The sequence below is a fragment of the Urocampus carinirostris genome, chromosome 9 (genome assembly GCF_059441175.1).
Source record: "Urocampus carinirostris isolate Australia breed hairy pipefish chromosome 9, RoL_Ucar_1.0, whole genome shotgun sequence".
NCBI lineage: Eukaryota > Metazoa > Chordata > Actinopteri > Syngnathiformes > Syngnathidae > Urocampus > Urocampus carinirostris.
The window spans coordinates 23,284,538-23,302,496 of NC_142357.1; the positions used below are offsets into that span (position 1 = coordinate 23,284,538).

General features: G+C 39.0%; 1 protein-coding gene across 1 annotated transcript in view; it reads left to right on the forward strand.

The window, feature by feature from the left end:
- The window catches only part of pdgfc (platelet derived growth factor c), a 65,995-nt gene that overhangs the window by 36,390 nt on the left and 11,646 nt on the right, over positions 1-17,959 (forward strand). The window contains exons 2-3 of the mRNA XM_088344053.1: positions 3,231-3,423; positions 13,377-13,557. Coding sequence (XP_088200179.1) covers positions 3,231-3,423; positions 13,377-13,557 — 374 coding nt within the window. The remainder of the gene's footprint in view (positions 1-3,230; positions 3,424-13,376; positions 13,558-17,959) is intronic.

Genomic DNA, 17,959 nt, shown 5'->3' on the forward strand with positions numbered 1-17,959 from the left:
TATATATATATATATATATATATATATATATATATCATCTCATCTCATTAGCTACACCGCTTATCCTCAGTAGGGTCGCGGGGGTGCTGGAGCCCATCCCAGCAATCATCCGGCAGTGGGCGGGGGACACCCTGAACTGGTTGCCAGCCAATCGCAGGGCACACAGGAACAGACAACTCACTCGCTCAGTCACACCTAGAGACAATTTGGACTGGCCAATCCACCTGAAATGAATGTCTTTGGAATGTGGGAGGAAACCAGAGTGCCCGGAGGAAACCCACGCAAGCACGGGGAGAACATTCAAACTCCACACAGTAAGTCCGGTAGCTGGATTTGAACCCACACAGGAGGTTCCCAAGACCTTAGAACTCCACTATTTTTGTTACGATGTACTATTTGGAATTGTACTATTATCAAAACGGTCTCCAACCACTATATTCTAATAATGTTCTCTATTTTCCCTGACATTCTTCTTATATTCTCTTCTTTTAAGCCTTTATAATATATTGATCTTAGAGTGTCAAGTCCAATCTCATTTTAAACAATGTTCACTATGTTGTTATTAATGACAATACAAATAACTCTAATACTAATACATTAAAAAATACTAATACAATAAAAAAATCATTTTTATTTCTCTTGATTTCTGTGCCATTTTCCTCCTGATTTAACCACCATTTTCCAGTTTTGATTCCTTACCATGATGTTTTCAATTGCTTTCTATCGGGTGAAACCCATCCCCCCCCCGCACCCCCTGCCATGATAACGTCACTACCAGCGGCAGGAGAAAAATCGGTAATTAAAAACACGACTTCCAGAGGCCAGGACGAAGCGTGGTAACCTCCCGTGCCTGCAACAGTTAATTAAACGTGGCCCCCCTCCGTCGTCAGTTGCTAAGAAAACGAAGATAAGACTTCTGCAGAGTTCTGCGTGCCGGGACAAGCGCTCAACGGACGCGATATCGCTTTAATTGGATTCAGTGCAAAGAAAAGGAAGGATTATGCAGCGCTTTCACGCACGCGTGTTAGCCCCGCAGGAGGTATCGCGATGCCAAAAGTTGGTTTGGCGTCTTTATGAAAGAGTCTTTTCATGCAAAAAGTCCTTCTTTTGTTTTTTTTGGCGTGCAGTGGTTCGATGGCGTCCCACCTGGCCTGCAACCAAGCCCACATGAAAGCATCAAAGGCAATCCAATGTATTTTTTCTTTTTTTTTCTATTCAAGTTTACATATTTGTTTTTCTATCTGAAGTATTGAATGAGATTGAATGATAGCTGCGCTGTAGAAAATGTTACAGCTTGTCTTATTACTTAATAAGAACTGTCAATTGAAATCAAGAACATTGTGTCCGATTTATTTTATATCTTATAAGAAGAGTGCCATGCTACGACATTTCCAGATTCGGACCTGAGTTGTTTTATAATAGCGCACTTCACTCAGATGCTTTTGTTAACGTTTCCTAAGGTAAAAATAATGAATCACAGCTATTTGTTATAAATGTGTTTTGAAAAGCATGCGGAGTGAGGGGAAAGAGCTTAAACAAACAACAATTTCCATCAGCAGGATGTATCTGTTGGTTTCGAAGCTGATAATGTAAGCAGTCATCTCAGAGTGCACTGATTGAGGAGTTTCCAGTGACCTTGGCGCCTTTTATATTGTTTATTCACTGCTGTGTTTACGAGTTTGACACTCTCGTCCCTCATTCGGATTTTGATCTGTTTGTATTCACAGTATTAGCGTGAAAATAAGTATATTAAAGATTGCTTTATACGCCGCATCAGTACCATTCAAAAGTTGTAGAAATATTACCCAAGTTAAGTTAATCTTGCCAATTTTCTCCACAAGAGAATATTTTCTTTCTTTATTTTAAATGTTGAATCCAATGAGATTTTTTAAAATGGTGTGAGTTTTTTCATAAATCACACAGGATATTTTTGTATTTGGTCATATGAGATCCCTGCAAGTCTTGCATAAATGTAACTATGCTTAGATTTTGTTTTAAATCAGCCATGTCTCATATTTTGAAGATTTCTGTTGAATCACAATACTTGAACAAAGATTCAAATTATAATGTATTTGTGTGATGAATTACAATTTAAAGTGATTTATAAAAACAATGAATATACAATAAGAAAATAAAATACCCATCCCTTTTCCAAAAACAGACTACCGAATACACACACACACTCACACACACACACACACACACACACACAGCGTTTTAGATCAAATAAATAATACATACTCACAAAGAAAATAAACAATTATGGTAAGGCACAGATTTACCATGTGGTGAAAGAGACCTGAAGAGGGACTCATCCACACTCATTGGAATGGCAGCAGAGTGTCATGATGAATGGTTACATTCACTGCTGCTGGCTACCTGATTGGTTCCCCTTCCTACTTGAGCTAAGTCCTTTCACTCTCCTGTTGTCAGTCCGTCAGCGAACCTCTGTTTCCAAAAGGCAAGCATTTTTTGACTCTGGCTCCCGTCTGTCACGTTTTTCACCCGTTTTCACCTGTCCGTTCCTGATTTCCCCGTTTGTCTCCGGCTACGACCCGTTTTTGACCCCGACAACGTTCTGATCTCCCGTCCCGGCTATCGACCTGTTTTTCCGTCTACCTACGCTATGATCTCCCGCTCTGAAAGATCCACTTCCGCGTACGGAACACGCACCGATCCTGTGAGCGGCTTGCTTCCCGCGTTCAGCGAGCACCAGATCGCTGCCGCTGCCTTTCCTCTATATCTCAATAAACTTGTGAGAAAGGTTACGTGACACAGAGAGATGCAGGGAGGATTTTAAAGCCAGCTAACAATACTCAATAAGTGTGGAGGACCCCCATAAGCGGTAACACTGAAATTTAAAATCAAAAACTAAAGAACTGAACGTTAAAGTGTGAAATAAATAGCATTCATTGAGATTTGGGGGGAAAAGAAGACATTTCCCAATCCCACAAAAACTTCTAAATCATGCAGGACTTTATCTACATCTTTGATACTCAGCCAGATTTTCCTTGAGTAACTTGAGACTTCTACAGAATACTCAATGATACAGACTATTACAAAATAAACATATCTACAAATCCTAGAAATACAGTTTATGGTTTTCTGTTTGCTGTCTTATCCCGAGAGAAAATTCTCACCACCTCCAAACCGACTCATGCAGCAAACCTTTTGACAGTTTTCTGCCTTTTGAGATGCAAAGTGACAATTATATGTGATTTCTCTTTTAGGAGTGCAGGATTCCCATCAGGAGAAGGTGATCACAGTGTCTGGAGAGGGGAGCATCCATAGCCCGGATTTCCCTCACACATATTCCAGGAACGTCGTGCTGGTGTGGAGACTGGTGGCAGCAAGCAACATGAGGATTCAGCTTTCCTTTGACGAAAAGTTTGGCTTAGAAGACCCCGAAGATGGAATATGCAAGTAAGGACAACATTGTCTGCCACTGTAGTTGCAGTAATATAAATATAAATATAAATTTTAAAACTTCTTTTTAAGTGGCTGGTTCTTTGAGGAATAGCAAAAATGTTACTAATTAACACAAGAATTCCTCCACTATCGTGAAAATTCTTATAAGTCACATGAGTCATTTCAATCTAGTAAGACTTAACTTTTAAAAACAGACCTTCCTACCACGGTTGCTCATTGCCGCTAATTGGCCCCGCCCGTTTGGCGCCTGCTGCGGCTCGTTGACTGATTGGCTTCCCTCTTATTTAAGCTCAGTGCTCTCACCCACCCTTTGTCAGTCCGTCAACGAACCTCTGCACCCGCAGGACGTGTGTTTTGACTCTGTCCGATATCCTGCTTGTGTATCCTGTCCCGTATAGATCCCGTCTATCCCGCCCTGTTTGATATCTGACTCCAGTCTCCAGTGTTTGGTATCAATCCCGTCTGTCTCGTCCTGTCTGATACCTTGCTACAATCTCCAGTATTGGGTATCGTTCCCGTCAAACTTGCCCTGTTTGATATCGGTCTCCAGTGTCTGGTATTGTTCCCGTCTATCTCGTCCTGTTTGATTTCGGACTCCAGTCTCCAGTGTTTGGTATTGATCCCGTCTGTCTCGCCCTGTCTGACATCCGTCTCCAGTCTCCTGTATCCTGTCTGTCCTGTCCGGTATCAACCCCGTCGGTCCGGTATCTGCTCGTGTATCTGGTACCGATCCTGTCTATCCCGTCCTGTCCGGTATCGACCCCATTTGTCCGGTATCTGCTCGTGCAACTGGTATCGATCTCGTCGGCCTCTGGCTTCCTCCACGCCAGACTTCTGCCTTACTTCTTCCGCCCAGCAATCGCCGAATCACTTGCGTTTGTGTTCACGCGCATGATTGATAGATAGATAGATAGATACTTTATTCATCCCCATTCCTGTGAAATAAAGCTTGTGTGAGAAACGTTACGCATCTGGGTCCTCCTCCTGTTCTGGTCCTGACACTTCAATAAAATTGCAAAACTGTATATACATTCTCAGTTAAGCGCTAGAGATGTATTTACATATCAGGGAAAACTCCAAATCACCTGAAAATTATTCAAAACCACACAAGACTTGTTAAATGACTGTAAATTCATATGACACCTCATTCAATTTTGTTCTGACTTCTACTAAAGCGTTCATAATGTCAAATTTCACAAGAACTTGGCATCATCAGTACTTCTTTAAATCTCACGGGACTTCCTCTAGAATTTCACAAAAACTCCAACCCATTTTCATATACTTAGAAATTTTGAGTCATCGCAAAGCCTAGTAACATTTTTCTAAATCTCACACAAATAGCTAATTCCTGCCAAATATCTGCTAATTATGTGCTATGTCTTTCAAATATTTATTATATTATTATAATCTTCAAAAAGGTTTGAAAATATGTGATATAACTGGATCAAATATTTTAAGACTTTTATTAAATTGCTGTAGTATTCGAAACAACTTTACATATTTCGGCTTAAGTATTTAAGATTTAGCTTTCTGACATAATCAAAATCAGGGCTCACAAGCCTTTTTGAGGTTAAGCAAGTCTTTATAAACAGTCAGGGAAATAACAACCAGTTGTGGAGAGATTGAGCACAGGTGTGTCCAGTTCCATATCCAGTTAGCGCCCTCTGGGGGAAGGTGACATGCCAGATACTGACATTACTTCCCCCTCAAAAGCCGGATGCCAGACAAAAAAAGATCATGGAGGTTGCAGAAAACAGACTTCCTCCACCTGAACAGGAGATGGCTGGAGGTCCTTGTCCGTGCCCGCCGAAACGGGGTCAGAAGCATTCTTGACTCTTCCACTAGCTTCTAGGACAAGGACTTTCTCGCAACCGAGACAGGGGGCAGTTGAGGGTCTTTGTCCTTACCCACCAGAACAAGACCCAGAAGCGGTCAAGTGACCTTCTCCTCACCGCCCGGAGTGGAACGTTCTAGCCGTCGGGACAGGGAAAAAAAGCAGCCATGGGACTTTCTTCTCACAGCTGGGAAAGGAAGAGAGAGGTTTCCCGCAGGGTCCTTTGGTGGTCAGCTCAATCTGTCATGTATTGCTGGCTGTGGACCTAAATGTAGGGAAGCTAGAACAGAGGCAGGTGTGTCCGACAAAGAATGGCATTTACTAACAAAAATCATGTACAGACGCTGATTTACTTACGAACGAGACAATCGGACAATCGTTCGTAAGTTGAATTCCTTCATAATTTGCTTCAGTGCTATATTTTGTATGGAATGTATGTTTAAGGTTTATATAAGTATGTTTAAGGCTTGTATAAGCAACCTGTATTTTTTTGTACTAAAAAAATAAACATTTCATAAAATAATATGCTTTATAAAGATAAATAAAGTTGAGTTTAACTTACTTTTAGAAGATGCGCTTCAAGAGGTCCTTTTCTGTGGGAAAAAGTGGCCGAAAAAAAGCGTTCCGACCATTTTCTCAACCGCATCAAGCTTTCTTATTCCACGTTCCACTTTCATTTCATTTCGCCTGTTCTTTACACTTTACACCAACCATATTGAGTGGATGCACGAGATATTAAACAATAAAAATGTTAAAGTTCCTAGCGCGCTAGCAATACAATACGTTGTTATGTTTACACACGAACCAGGAAGTAGAAACCGGATTTATTCTTCGGGGGGGATGCTGGGTGACCTTTCACAGTGCCACACGGCGGAAAGAAGCACTACTGTAATGTCCTCTACTTAGAAAAGGTGCACACAATACAAAATCTTACTTACTTTACTTACAGCAATGTCCGGATATTTTTCGACTTCCCGACAAAAATGTTTGTATTTATCATTTTACCTAAGTCGAATGGTCGTAAGTAGGGGAGCATCTGTACAACCAAAAAAAACAAACAAATTATGTCTTAAAACAACTAGCAAAGTGTCTAATCCAGAAACGAAACCCAAACCTGACATGATAACAGAAGACAGGATGGAAGTGGCAATGGCCTTCCCCTAGTCTATTGTCTTTCTCTCTGTCAGTTCAAGATTCCATCTTCTCGCTGATGAAATCAGCAAGATTTCATCAAACTTTGAAAGAGTGCATCATCCTAAATCTTTTGTCGGTCAAACAGCATGACCTTAAAAACGAGAATGGTCGGTGTGTGGCCATCTGGGTGGCCTCCCTACTAGGTTGTCTTATATCAAGTCTGCGTTCCAAGATTTAGAACGCATGTGTGTCCATTTGTGAAATTACCTCTTGGTTAGTTGCCTCGTTGGACGCTTGTGAATATTGAAAGTTACGCAACAACAGATTTTTCTCGGACTTTGTTGATACAAACAGCTCACATTAACACAGGCTATGATTACCGTACAATCGTTACGGCGCGAGGCTTGCTTTCAATTATGGCTCGTGTTTGGTTCCGTTGTCATTTCATTTAAAGAAGGAGACAGTCGATGGCGGCCGCTTGAGCTGTAAGGCCGATATATCACCACCGACTAGAAGTCCCACAGCTGATAAGTCAGGGCTAGGTTGATAGATGGATGAAGAGGAGGAGGAGGAGGAAGAGGAAAGAAATGTGGGTTGTTCATTTCAAGCTCTTGCGTCTGGAAAGTCCTCTAGAGGAAGTTGCGGTGTACTGCAGCCTCGATTGTTCTCACATTTGCACTTTGCAACTGGATTTATCTGACTTGGTTGTATTGATTTTTTTTCCTCTCTCTCTTTATGAAGCTCTATTCCTGGCTTACCTGGAAAAATCTTTTTTCAATAATATAGAAACATATTCCCCAAAGTATACATTTTGAAGCTATTTTTTCCAGGGTAGCAAATATTGCATTGATTATGTAATTGAATTGTCTTTATTGCCAATTATATCAACGTTGTGAAACATGGTATGCAATGAGATTGGACACGGCACTCCAGGGTAAAATATGTAATAAAGACTTCGATGAAAAACCAAATATAAGACGATTAGGATAAATAGGCAAAACAATTATAATTACTGCGTAGTGTTTAAAAAAAACTGGCCTAATTTATAATAATTATGTAATGCAAAATAACTGTGCATCTAACAATAGTGCAATGAAAAGAGAAAAGAACTCTGCTTGCACCTTTTCTTGAAAGCATTCTTTTTGAAAAAATGTCAAAATGAGCGTCAACAATCATAAGTAACTGAGGGAGGGAGAGGGAGAGTTTAAAGCCGCACAGGGAAATAAAATGTGCTTAAAATTTTTATTTTGTCTAGAGAGCAGGTTTGGCGGTTTTACTAGATTATTTTCTTAAAATATATGGTATGGCTCTGTCTTTCTCCCAAAAAATCTAAATATTTTGCCATTACGGCTCTATGGGTCAAAAAGGTTCCAGACCCCTGGTATACAGGGTGAACATTAGAGGGCCCAGCACACATCCTTGGGAGGTATCCAGTGGAATTACTGTACAATAATTACAGCTCGAAGCTCACTTTCAAATACGGCTTGTGTTTACACTATGTTTATATTTAAAAATATGTAAATATGTCTGTATATTTATATGTAGATACATTTACATTGAAATATTTAGAAAACAATTACTCTTTGATGTGAGTGTTAATGATCCAATGAGGGATAATCGAGATCAGTGTTTCCAAACTGTTGGGTCGGGACCCTAAAGTGGGTCGCGGACCTGTTTTCAGTGGATCGCAGGCCATTGCCTTGGCAAATTAATGCTAAGAAAAAAACTGAAGGGCAATTACTTTCCTTAACAGTAGATGCCGATAATGCCACGCTCGACCTCTTCTTCCAGTCAATCGGAGCTGTTGTGTTTGAAAGGGACCACATGTCATTTTATTTTGATTTTGCTGGTTTTATTTCCTTTTTCCGCCCACAATAATGGGTCACAAGAATGTTAATGATAAGAGAAGAAAAAGTGGATAACAGTGACAACAACAATCAAGTGGAAGAAGGAAAATGATGTACGAATGTCATTGAAGCGCTACTGGAAGGTAAAGTAAATGGGTTAAAAAAATTTTTTTTTAGCTTTTTACCAGTACAATATACTAATTTGTATTATCTACATAATCAAATAATTATATATGTTTAGATACAGATATATATATCTAAAACCTACATGGGGGCAAGGAAAAACTCAAAAACCTCAACATGAGGAAAATGAACGCACCTTAAGAGGGGACCGCACATGAGCTAGAATATGTATCATACTTACACACAATAATTGTCCAAAGCAACCAAAGATTTGGAATGAGCATTTGAAAGTTTGCTCCTGAACTGCTGTCGAAGTTCTGTGCTTCCTTTTAGCAACAAACAATTAACATGTTAACAACAAGAGGGCACCCAAAGTCAATTTTGTTTCTCAAAGGCAGAACAGTTACCATTTGCAGAACACTTATCATTTAATTCTAAATGGATGAATGAATGAATGAATGAATGAATGAATGAATGAATGAGACTTTTATTTTGACCATAACAACAGGAAAAAACAAAACAACAGACCAAAAAAAGAAAATAAAACACGCAAACATTGTTATCGTATATGTTCTACATGGAGTAGGAAGAGACATATGCTTATAAAATCCTACCCCTTTGATTTCATTAATAATTGTGTCCCACAGTTAGCTCTTCTGTGTATTTACAATCAACTAACACCTCTCGAATATACATATTTACATTGGCTCTGTGGATACACAGTCTTTTCATTATCATCATCATCATCATCACCATTACCACCATCACTACTTCCATCACTTTTTTACTATCATCATTATCATTATTGCTATTTCCATACATTTTCAGCATATAACATAATTAGAGTATCTATTATAATAACAAGTTCTCTTGGGTGCTCATGGTGAAACTGACTGCTATGTGGTGTGTGTTGTGTGGCATCCAATTGTCAGTGGGCCTGCTACCTTAGGGGGTCTGCCCCCATGCAGCAGGACCACCACATAATTCTCACTATGCATATCCGATTTAATCCACTTCTACTTATACGGTATATAAGGCAAATCAAATTATAAGGCACACTTTCAAATGTCTAGGCAATTTCGGGTTGCAGGTGTACTTTATAGTTGGAAAAATATATTTCAGCATATACCTTTAAGTGTGGCACAATTTTTGTTTATTATGATTTTACATGTTTTTAACTTTTGAAATGTTACATCAGGCCCTATGAGAGCAGTAATTAAGCTGATGTAAATAATGGTAAAACAACAAACAAAACCTTGAGTTTTTTCCAACATGACCGTAAGGCTCTCTCTCAAAAACACGAAAACATTAACCAAACATAAAAAGGATATGTATTAAAACATCTGTGTGCACATGTTGAGGTCTGCTGGAGAAATCTGCATCTCGGCAAATAAGAGCGACCTTTTTTTTCCGGGGTCGACCCAGTCCAACTGAGGCCTTGAGACGTTTGATTGCATCCTGAGATGCTGCATGATGAATGCGGCATCCAATCCTCTGCACACATATGCATGCACCCACACACAAACACAAGCATTTGCATTCCACTCGCAGTGCGCTTGTCTGCGCATTTGGACATGCACTGAGAAGCTTCATTAGGGTGCTTGGTTTACAAGCACAAAAGGCCTCCAACCCTTATTTGTGATGGGGTTTTTTATTTTATTTTCATACAAGGTGACGGTTGCCATGAATCGTGAGTTGTTGTTGCAGATTTGTTTTCCTGCTCTGTGCATTATTTCCAGTCATGTTTGTTAAACATGAGGAAGATGTTACATTGGAAAATGTGGCCTTGCACAATGAATCCAACGCGCTGCATTATCGATGAGCCATCTGTCGCCACTGACAAGTGTTACGATACTTCCCCTCTGCTATGAGAGCGGCTTATGACGGGATGCCGTGTTATGGATCGACATATTGCCTCTGCTTTATCATGTTTTTTTATGAGTGTTATTACTGTATGTATGTTTGTTGACCGTCGCAGATGACGGTAGGGTTCGCAGGTCTTTGCTTGGCCCAAGGACTCTTTGATGGGTGTTCCTGGGCAAAAGGTGGGGGGCAAACGAGCAGCCTTCTGGTTATGAGGCAGGCTGTTATTGTTAACGTGATTTGTCTCCGTCCGTCCGTCCATCTATCCAGCCAGCCAGTCAGCGACCCAAGCATTTATTCATCAATCCGTTCATCTTTCCTATCTATCTATCTATCTATCTATCTATCTATCTATCTATCTATCTATCTATCTATCTGTCTATCTGTCTGTCTGTCTGTCTGTCTGTCTGTCTGTCTGTCTGTCTGTCTGTCTGTCTGTCTGTCTGTCTGTCTGTCTGTCTGTCTGTCTGTCGTAGAAAAAAATAAAATAAAATTGCCCTTTGTAAAAGCAGTGCTTGGTCCGTAGAGACATAAATCCATAAATAAATCGATTTCCATTTTTTAGGGACAGGAAAATAAATAATATATTCAAATCAAGGAAACGTTTGTTATCCGTGTAAACCAAGAGCAGGTACATTAGCAGCAGTGGAACAGTTGATCAAAAAAATATTGTATCGTGTACATTCAGAGGTCAACTGCAAAGTATTTAACAAAAGTGCCTAACGATTCTCAACACTTTGTACCTAAACAGTTTTAACAACTGACAATTGTCGTTTTTAACGTTTTAACCAAGGATCAACATGTATCTATTTCTCAGGACAGATACCGAGACCGATTATAAGTATTGAGAGAAGGCCGATAACCGATATTTGAAGACTAAATTAATTTGTTGTAAAATCTTAAAATTTGGCGTGAACATTTTTTAACAGCGCAAAAAACACTATTTGTTCGTTAATATTTGTTAAAAATTCAAATAAAACTTTAATAGTGCTCTGAAATATTTTACATAAATAAAATAATTTCAACACTAACGTGACTAAAAAGTGTGGTATTCCTCTGTAGTCTCCCAAAACCACACAACACAATATGTTTGAAGTGTGTCTTATTTTGTAAACATTTAAAACTTATGTCAAACATTGGTTTACACGGGGAAATCCAATAAAAGTAGGGTTTCATTCACAATGTGTCTCTGGTTACAGCGATCAGTGAAGAACAATGTACAATAAACATGCTTTACAATAAGACTACCATAGCACGCTATACAAAGCCTACTTGTGTACGACTAGTCGTGGTTGTAATTATTATAGTGTTTAGCTACATTGGGTCACCTTCAGTGTTGTTGAAGTATATCTTAATAAAGTTATTATATAGGCAACAATCGCATTTTTGTTTTTATTACGTTAATCAAAATATCTTAATGAACACATAATACCGACTACGATCGCAACACTTGTTTTATCAGAAGATCAGCGCTGTCAAGTATAGGAAAATCGGAGTTCACGTGAAGAGGAGTGAGACACCAATTTTGTCTGCTTCCGTGTGTGCGTCGCTGCACGTTGACGACATTTAATAGCAAAAGGGGTTGGAGAGAAAAAAAAAACAGTACTGTAAATGCGAATGAGAAAAGTATTTGCAAATATAAGAAATATTAGCGCCAGCCATAACTCTTAACTCTCACTACATTCTGCAGTCTTTGACTGCCGACAGTGAGGAGTGGGATTCCTGCTTCCGTGGTTACTCACTCACGCTTATCCACTCAGAAGGCGCGGGTTGGTAGCGTCCGCCACAGATGGCAGTAAAGAAAGAGAAAAGTTAGGCCCAGCTGTTGCTCGGTGTTGTGCTTAATGATCGGCTTAATCTGTTAAGTAATATGCTGATAGCGATATCCGTCAAATTTCCAAATATCGATGCTGATAATCACCCCGCCTGATGATTGTCAACCTCTAGTTTTAATTGATGTTTGTTTTTCTGACTGCATGAATTTACAGTAGTTTAATATATTTGTCGAGGACAGTCTGGGTTAATGCTCAAGCCATCTTTTATACTGAAATATACACGTATAACGTATACAATGCATGTAATCAAAACTGCATTGGCTTGAATGTTAGTTGAATCTTACCAAGGCGAGTCAGATTCTGACTCGTTAAACTGTTCATGGACCACTGAGGTATCACCATGATATGCAAGGTCTACTCTGCAAACCTATCAAGTAGTCTTTTATTGGCCGTATCCAGGCTAAAATTCTTGCAAACCTTTGAAGTTTTCGTACCTGTACGTGATATTGAAACCATGATTTCTGTATATTACCGCTTGAAACAATCAAGTCAAGTCATGTTTATTTGTATAGCCCTTAATTACAAGTGCTGAACGGACTACCATTATACCACCCCCTGATCTGAAACCTGATTCAAAAACCTCTCAATGGGAAAAATGATGAAATCTTGGGAAGGGGCCACACATGAGGTAACGCCCCTACCCTCTAGGATGACCAGGCTGCAATGGATGATGCAAGGGCATCAACAGAACATACACATACTGTACATCATCAAAATAAAATATAGGTGATAACAGAATGTATAGTTGATAGCTCCTCACCCCAAAACCAATGCAGCAGGTTCTATATCTTGATGATGGTGTTCATCTGGTACGATGGCTCAAAATGCATGCACCCTGCGACAACCAGGCTCATCCTTCTCCCTCAAGGACAAGAAGACAAGAGTATGAGGTTAACATCACACATAAGCTATTGAATAAAAGTGCGTTTTAAGCTGGGACACTATTGCACATGAGCCACTCTCAGCAGAGACTATATTCATGTAGAAATGGCAACAATAGTCGACAATAGAATTCATTATTCACTACGTCTATTATCGATTTTTTTCGACATTGACTTAATGTTGCGGCCCTACCACCAAGCCAAATATTTATTCATCCATCCAATTATCCATCCATCTATCTATTCACCCATCCTTCCATCCTTCAGTCCATCCATCCATCCATCCATCCAACTGTATCGTGATCCATTTGGGCAATCTATTATTTTGGTTCAGCTACGAGACATTTAAACTGTTTTTTTTAATAACTGTTTTGCTGTCCTGAGGAGTATTTTAATAACATTACTATATTTTGCTGTTTATCTCTTAAAGGTACGACTTTGTGGAGCTGGAGGATCCAAGCGACGGGAGCATCCTGGGTCGCTGGTGCGGGTCGCAGGCAGCCCCCACAGCCCACTTGTCCAAAGCCAACCAGGTCCGTGTCCGCTTCGTCTCGGACGAGTACTTCGCGTCTGAGCCAGGCTTCCTCATCCGTTACGCCTTGCAGCCTGCGGTAAGAATCTGGCCTCGTCAATAATGTCGATTGTAATTTCAGAGCGCAGCAGTCAAAAATAAACTTGTTATTTTATTTTGCTTCATTAGCGAGCTACGGTGGAAACAGCAACCGTGTAATATGCATGCTAAATTGGCAATTATATTTTTCTGATTCAGCTCCTATGCATTTGAACGACAAATTAAAACACAGCGCACGTTTAGTTAGTTCATCAAGTAGCGCTGCAATGAATGGTTTCAGCTCATTATTTTTTGTAGCACGCAACAAAACCAATATGGCAACAATCCAAGGGAATAATTCCAAGCTTCTGAAAACAGTATTACATCAAAATGAGTTTTTATTGTGCAGCTCAGAATTAGTAACTATCTAAATTTCCTCCACTATCTGGAATTATCCTTTTTTTTAACATAAATTGAATAGTATGTATCTTTTTGAACAAATTGTTTGAAACTAATGCATTACGACAGTCTTAGTTTTTATGTATCTTTTGGAGGTTATTTCCATTTTTTAGAAAATTACAGTTTATTTACATTTTTACAAGTTTATCGTTTAGTAGACACTCAAAATAAGGAGAGAAGAATAAAAATGTTGAACTTGCAAAAAGAACAGGAGAGACCTGTATAAGAAAGCTTTTTAATGTCAAATTCCTAATATGCTGTAAAAGCCCTCCCCTGAGCCCTTCTTTTTAATAAATCTTTTAGGTTACAAAAAGCAAAATCGAAAATCAAAAAACAGCAACATCATTGGTCGATAGTGACAATGATGTAAATGGTGCATAATATTCAAAATCACAAACAGCAATGAGTTGTAATAGTCAAAATAACAAACTGGCTTCTTAGACAATCTCCCTTACAGTTGTTCAATATTGAAAGCAGAGTTAACTTATCACATTTATTTGCATTTTATCTGTTATTTCTATTTAGTTTTATGATTTAGGATTGTTTTTACTTTACAATTTATAGTTGCACATTTACTCTGTATGTATTACTTTTTTATTGTATTGGATATTTAGTGTGTGTGTTTTAGGTTATTTCAAATGTATTATTTTATACATTGAGTTGTATTAGTGTTTTTATATGTTGTAGTTGTTTCCTTTTTGTGCATTTGAGCATGTATTTTGTTATTTATCCGAGCAGTTTTTGTTTTACTTTATCTTATTTTATGTTTGAATTACGTTCATTTGCCAGAGGATGTATTTCTTTTTTAATTATAGCGTGTTCTTTTCCTGTTCTCCAGATACTTTTATGTCTACAATTGACCAAGAAATGGCCTTTAGCCAACCAGCTCTATCTTTTATTTCTTTGTTAATTTTGGTGTGTTTTCCCTTCATTTTTCTTTTATTTCCGTTTTCCAGTTACCTTTATTCCTACAAATGACCAAGTAATAGCCTTTTGCCATCTAGTTCTACCTTTAAAGTCTCACAGCTGCGTGCTTATCGACTCTCTATCCAAAGGGTCCAAAAGTTTATTGTTCTCTATAGAAGCGGGCCCCTTGTGAAGAAAACAAAGTGCCTCATCGAAAGGTCCTTGACCCTTGCGCAGTTTCCATTGAGACCTCTGAAATCAAAGTGGAAATTTAGAGACCAGACTACCTTTTGAATTGTCTATCGTTTTGAAACGGCCTCAAGTAATATCCCCTCCTAATGTCTCTCTATATTTGGCTCGATGACGTATACTATATATCCTGGGATTGTTTCTTTTTACCTTTTATTAATGTGAGATTGATAGTCCCTGGGGACCTTTCCTCTCACCTTTCTTGAAGTTGTATAGCGACTTGGGGGGATGTCACAAAAGCCCGTCTGTCATTTATAAAAAGGCGTGAAAATTACTGTAAAATGGACAAATAATTACCGGTGAATGCAGCAAATATGTTGCAATTAATAAAACTTGGATAAATTGCCTGGTAGATGGTGGTGCGTACATTTTTTTTACTCAATAAACTCATTATTTATGTTCTGTTTCTATGAGGGTAATCAAGAATTATGGTTAGAAGCTTGTGTTTAGCAAAATACGATGATAGTTTAAACCAGAATACGCAGCCTTTATCTTGGAATCAAAAATACTGGTAAAAAAACAATTTTAATTCTGTTTTGTGTTGTAAACGATAAAAAATTGATAAACAAAAGCTTTATATAAAATTATCTTTAAATGAAAAACAAAAGAGGGTTCATATATAAAAATGTGGTCATTTCATATTTACTCAAAATATTTTTAAGGCATTACAAAACAGTCAAAATGATTGTGTCCTGTTCATCCTCTTACAGAAAACCACAAAATTGCAAACAATATTAATAAGTGTAAATTTTAGTAGAAACTCAAAATAAGGAGCAAGACTTCGATGAATTTTGAACTCACATGGAGAACTGGGAGAGTCCCAAAACCTTAGATAATAAACTCCAACCTTTTCTAAAGGCCCTCCACTTGAGCCCTTTCTTCTATGAAAGAAGCTAGGTTGCAAAAGCAGATTTGCCCTAAATGGTGTGGATATCAAAGAACAGCAACATGACTGGTTGAGAGTGAAAATGTTGCAAATGGTTCATAAAAGTCAAAACAATGAACAACAATGTGTAATAATAGTCCCAATTAGAAACTGGCATCCTATACAATCCCTAAACACTGTTTAAATGATTGATTTCCTGATTTAAAATTCTTCTTTTTATTTTTTGATAAAATATTTACTTGAATATGGGAACTTTGCTGGTATTATACTATAGATTATATAATGGAGCTGAAGCTTCTTTAAACTTCAGCACCCCGGTGATTTTTTCAATTGTATATTTTGCATATTGCCTTCAACACTGTGTCCGTGACTTTTATTTGAAGTAAAATAACATCGGGATGAGTTTCTTTGATGTTCTCTGGTTGATTAATGGTAGTCAGCAAATATAGCTACCGTGGGTGCTTTGCGAGAGGCGCTCGACTTTGGCGTCATCCTGTGGACATATTTAAAATTGCATATAATTATGTGATGCAATGCATGTCTTGTGTGCCACATAAAATGACATGGTAGGCCACACTAGGCCCACTGGCCAGGAATTTCACACACATTCTCATACTGGTCCATTAGTGTTCTGGCTCCATGCTCACTTCGAGACTTTTTTGAGATGTTCAGCAAATTCAGCTACCAAATTTCACAAGACGAACTCAAACTGGCTCTACTGTATAAGCATTAAACATTTCATGCCGAGTCATTGAATTTTGCTTGCGACAGCACATTCTGTCTTCACAAAAATAACATATCACATAAGTTTGAGAAGTTTTTAAGACAGGTGGAACAGAGACCCTACACTACTTTGTGCTTCACTTATCGCAGTTTCACTGGTTTGCGGATTTTGAATTAAATTGTCTTTGTTGTCATTGATATCAATGTATCGTGCATTGTATTTTGCCCAGATAGTGGACAGTAAATGCTATCACGGGGGCAGGTTAGGGATGACTGTGGATTGGGTGGGCATGACTGTTTGTAACTGTGATAGGCTGGTAAATGCTATCAGTCAAACAGCAGAGAGGACGCACAAGTCAATGTCTCCACCCAAAACAAACTGAGAAGCATGGCGACCACTAGCTTTTAGCAGCTCATTGCATTGAAAAGAAAATTATCGATTAAATTGGACTCTGACGAAAGTCAGAAGAATGCAAAGAAACGGTGATCACCACCAGCAGGTGCTCCGTGGATTGTTATCAGGTCCCGAAAGCGACTTTGGCGGCGGCGGTAGATAAGGTAGGAGCGAGGCTGCAGGGCCGGCCTACTGCTACGACTACGCTACGTAACAACCCTCACCCTTGGCTATCCTGGGATTGGATAGCCAATGCTGAACAGTCGCTCTTGATTGCTTACTTGCACAGAAAGTGGTTTTTTTGTTATATACTCATGGTCGGTAGGAACGTCATCTTGAGGTAAATTTGACCCTTAGGGGCTTTTATGAAGGTGCAATGCTACTTCGCGCATTTTCACTTTTTGCAAGGGGTTCTGGTCCCAATTAACCGTGATAACCAAGGGATTACCATATTTTCTGAAAGGATGACGCCATTTGAGGATGGCGGCCTCTCGGAAACACATGTGCACAACTCTGGACGCCGTTCCCATGCGCCGGCTAACAGCCTCCTTGCAATCCGCTTCGCTTCCATTAAGCCACAAAGTCCATTGTGCGTGAAATCATGTGGCTTGTGTTTTTTTTTCCTTCTTCGCTGCCACGTTCGCAGTCTGCAATTGAGGTTGGCTTAAAAACAGAATAGCCCCTTGATCCCGCCGAATCCTGCAGCACGAAACTGGAATGGATGTACACTAAATCGCTTTTTTGTCCCCTAAGTTTGAAAAAAACATCACACTTGAACAATAAGAAGTACTGTAGTATGTTCCTATTTTGTGGTACTTAAGTTGTGGGGCCTCCATTTTAGCTCAT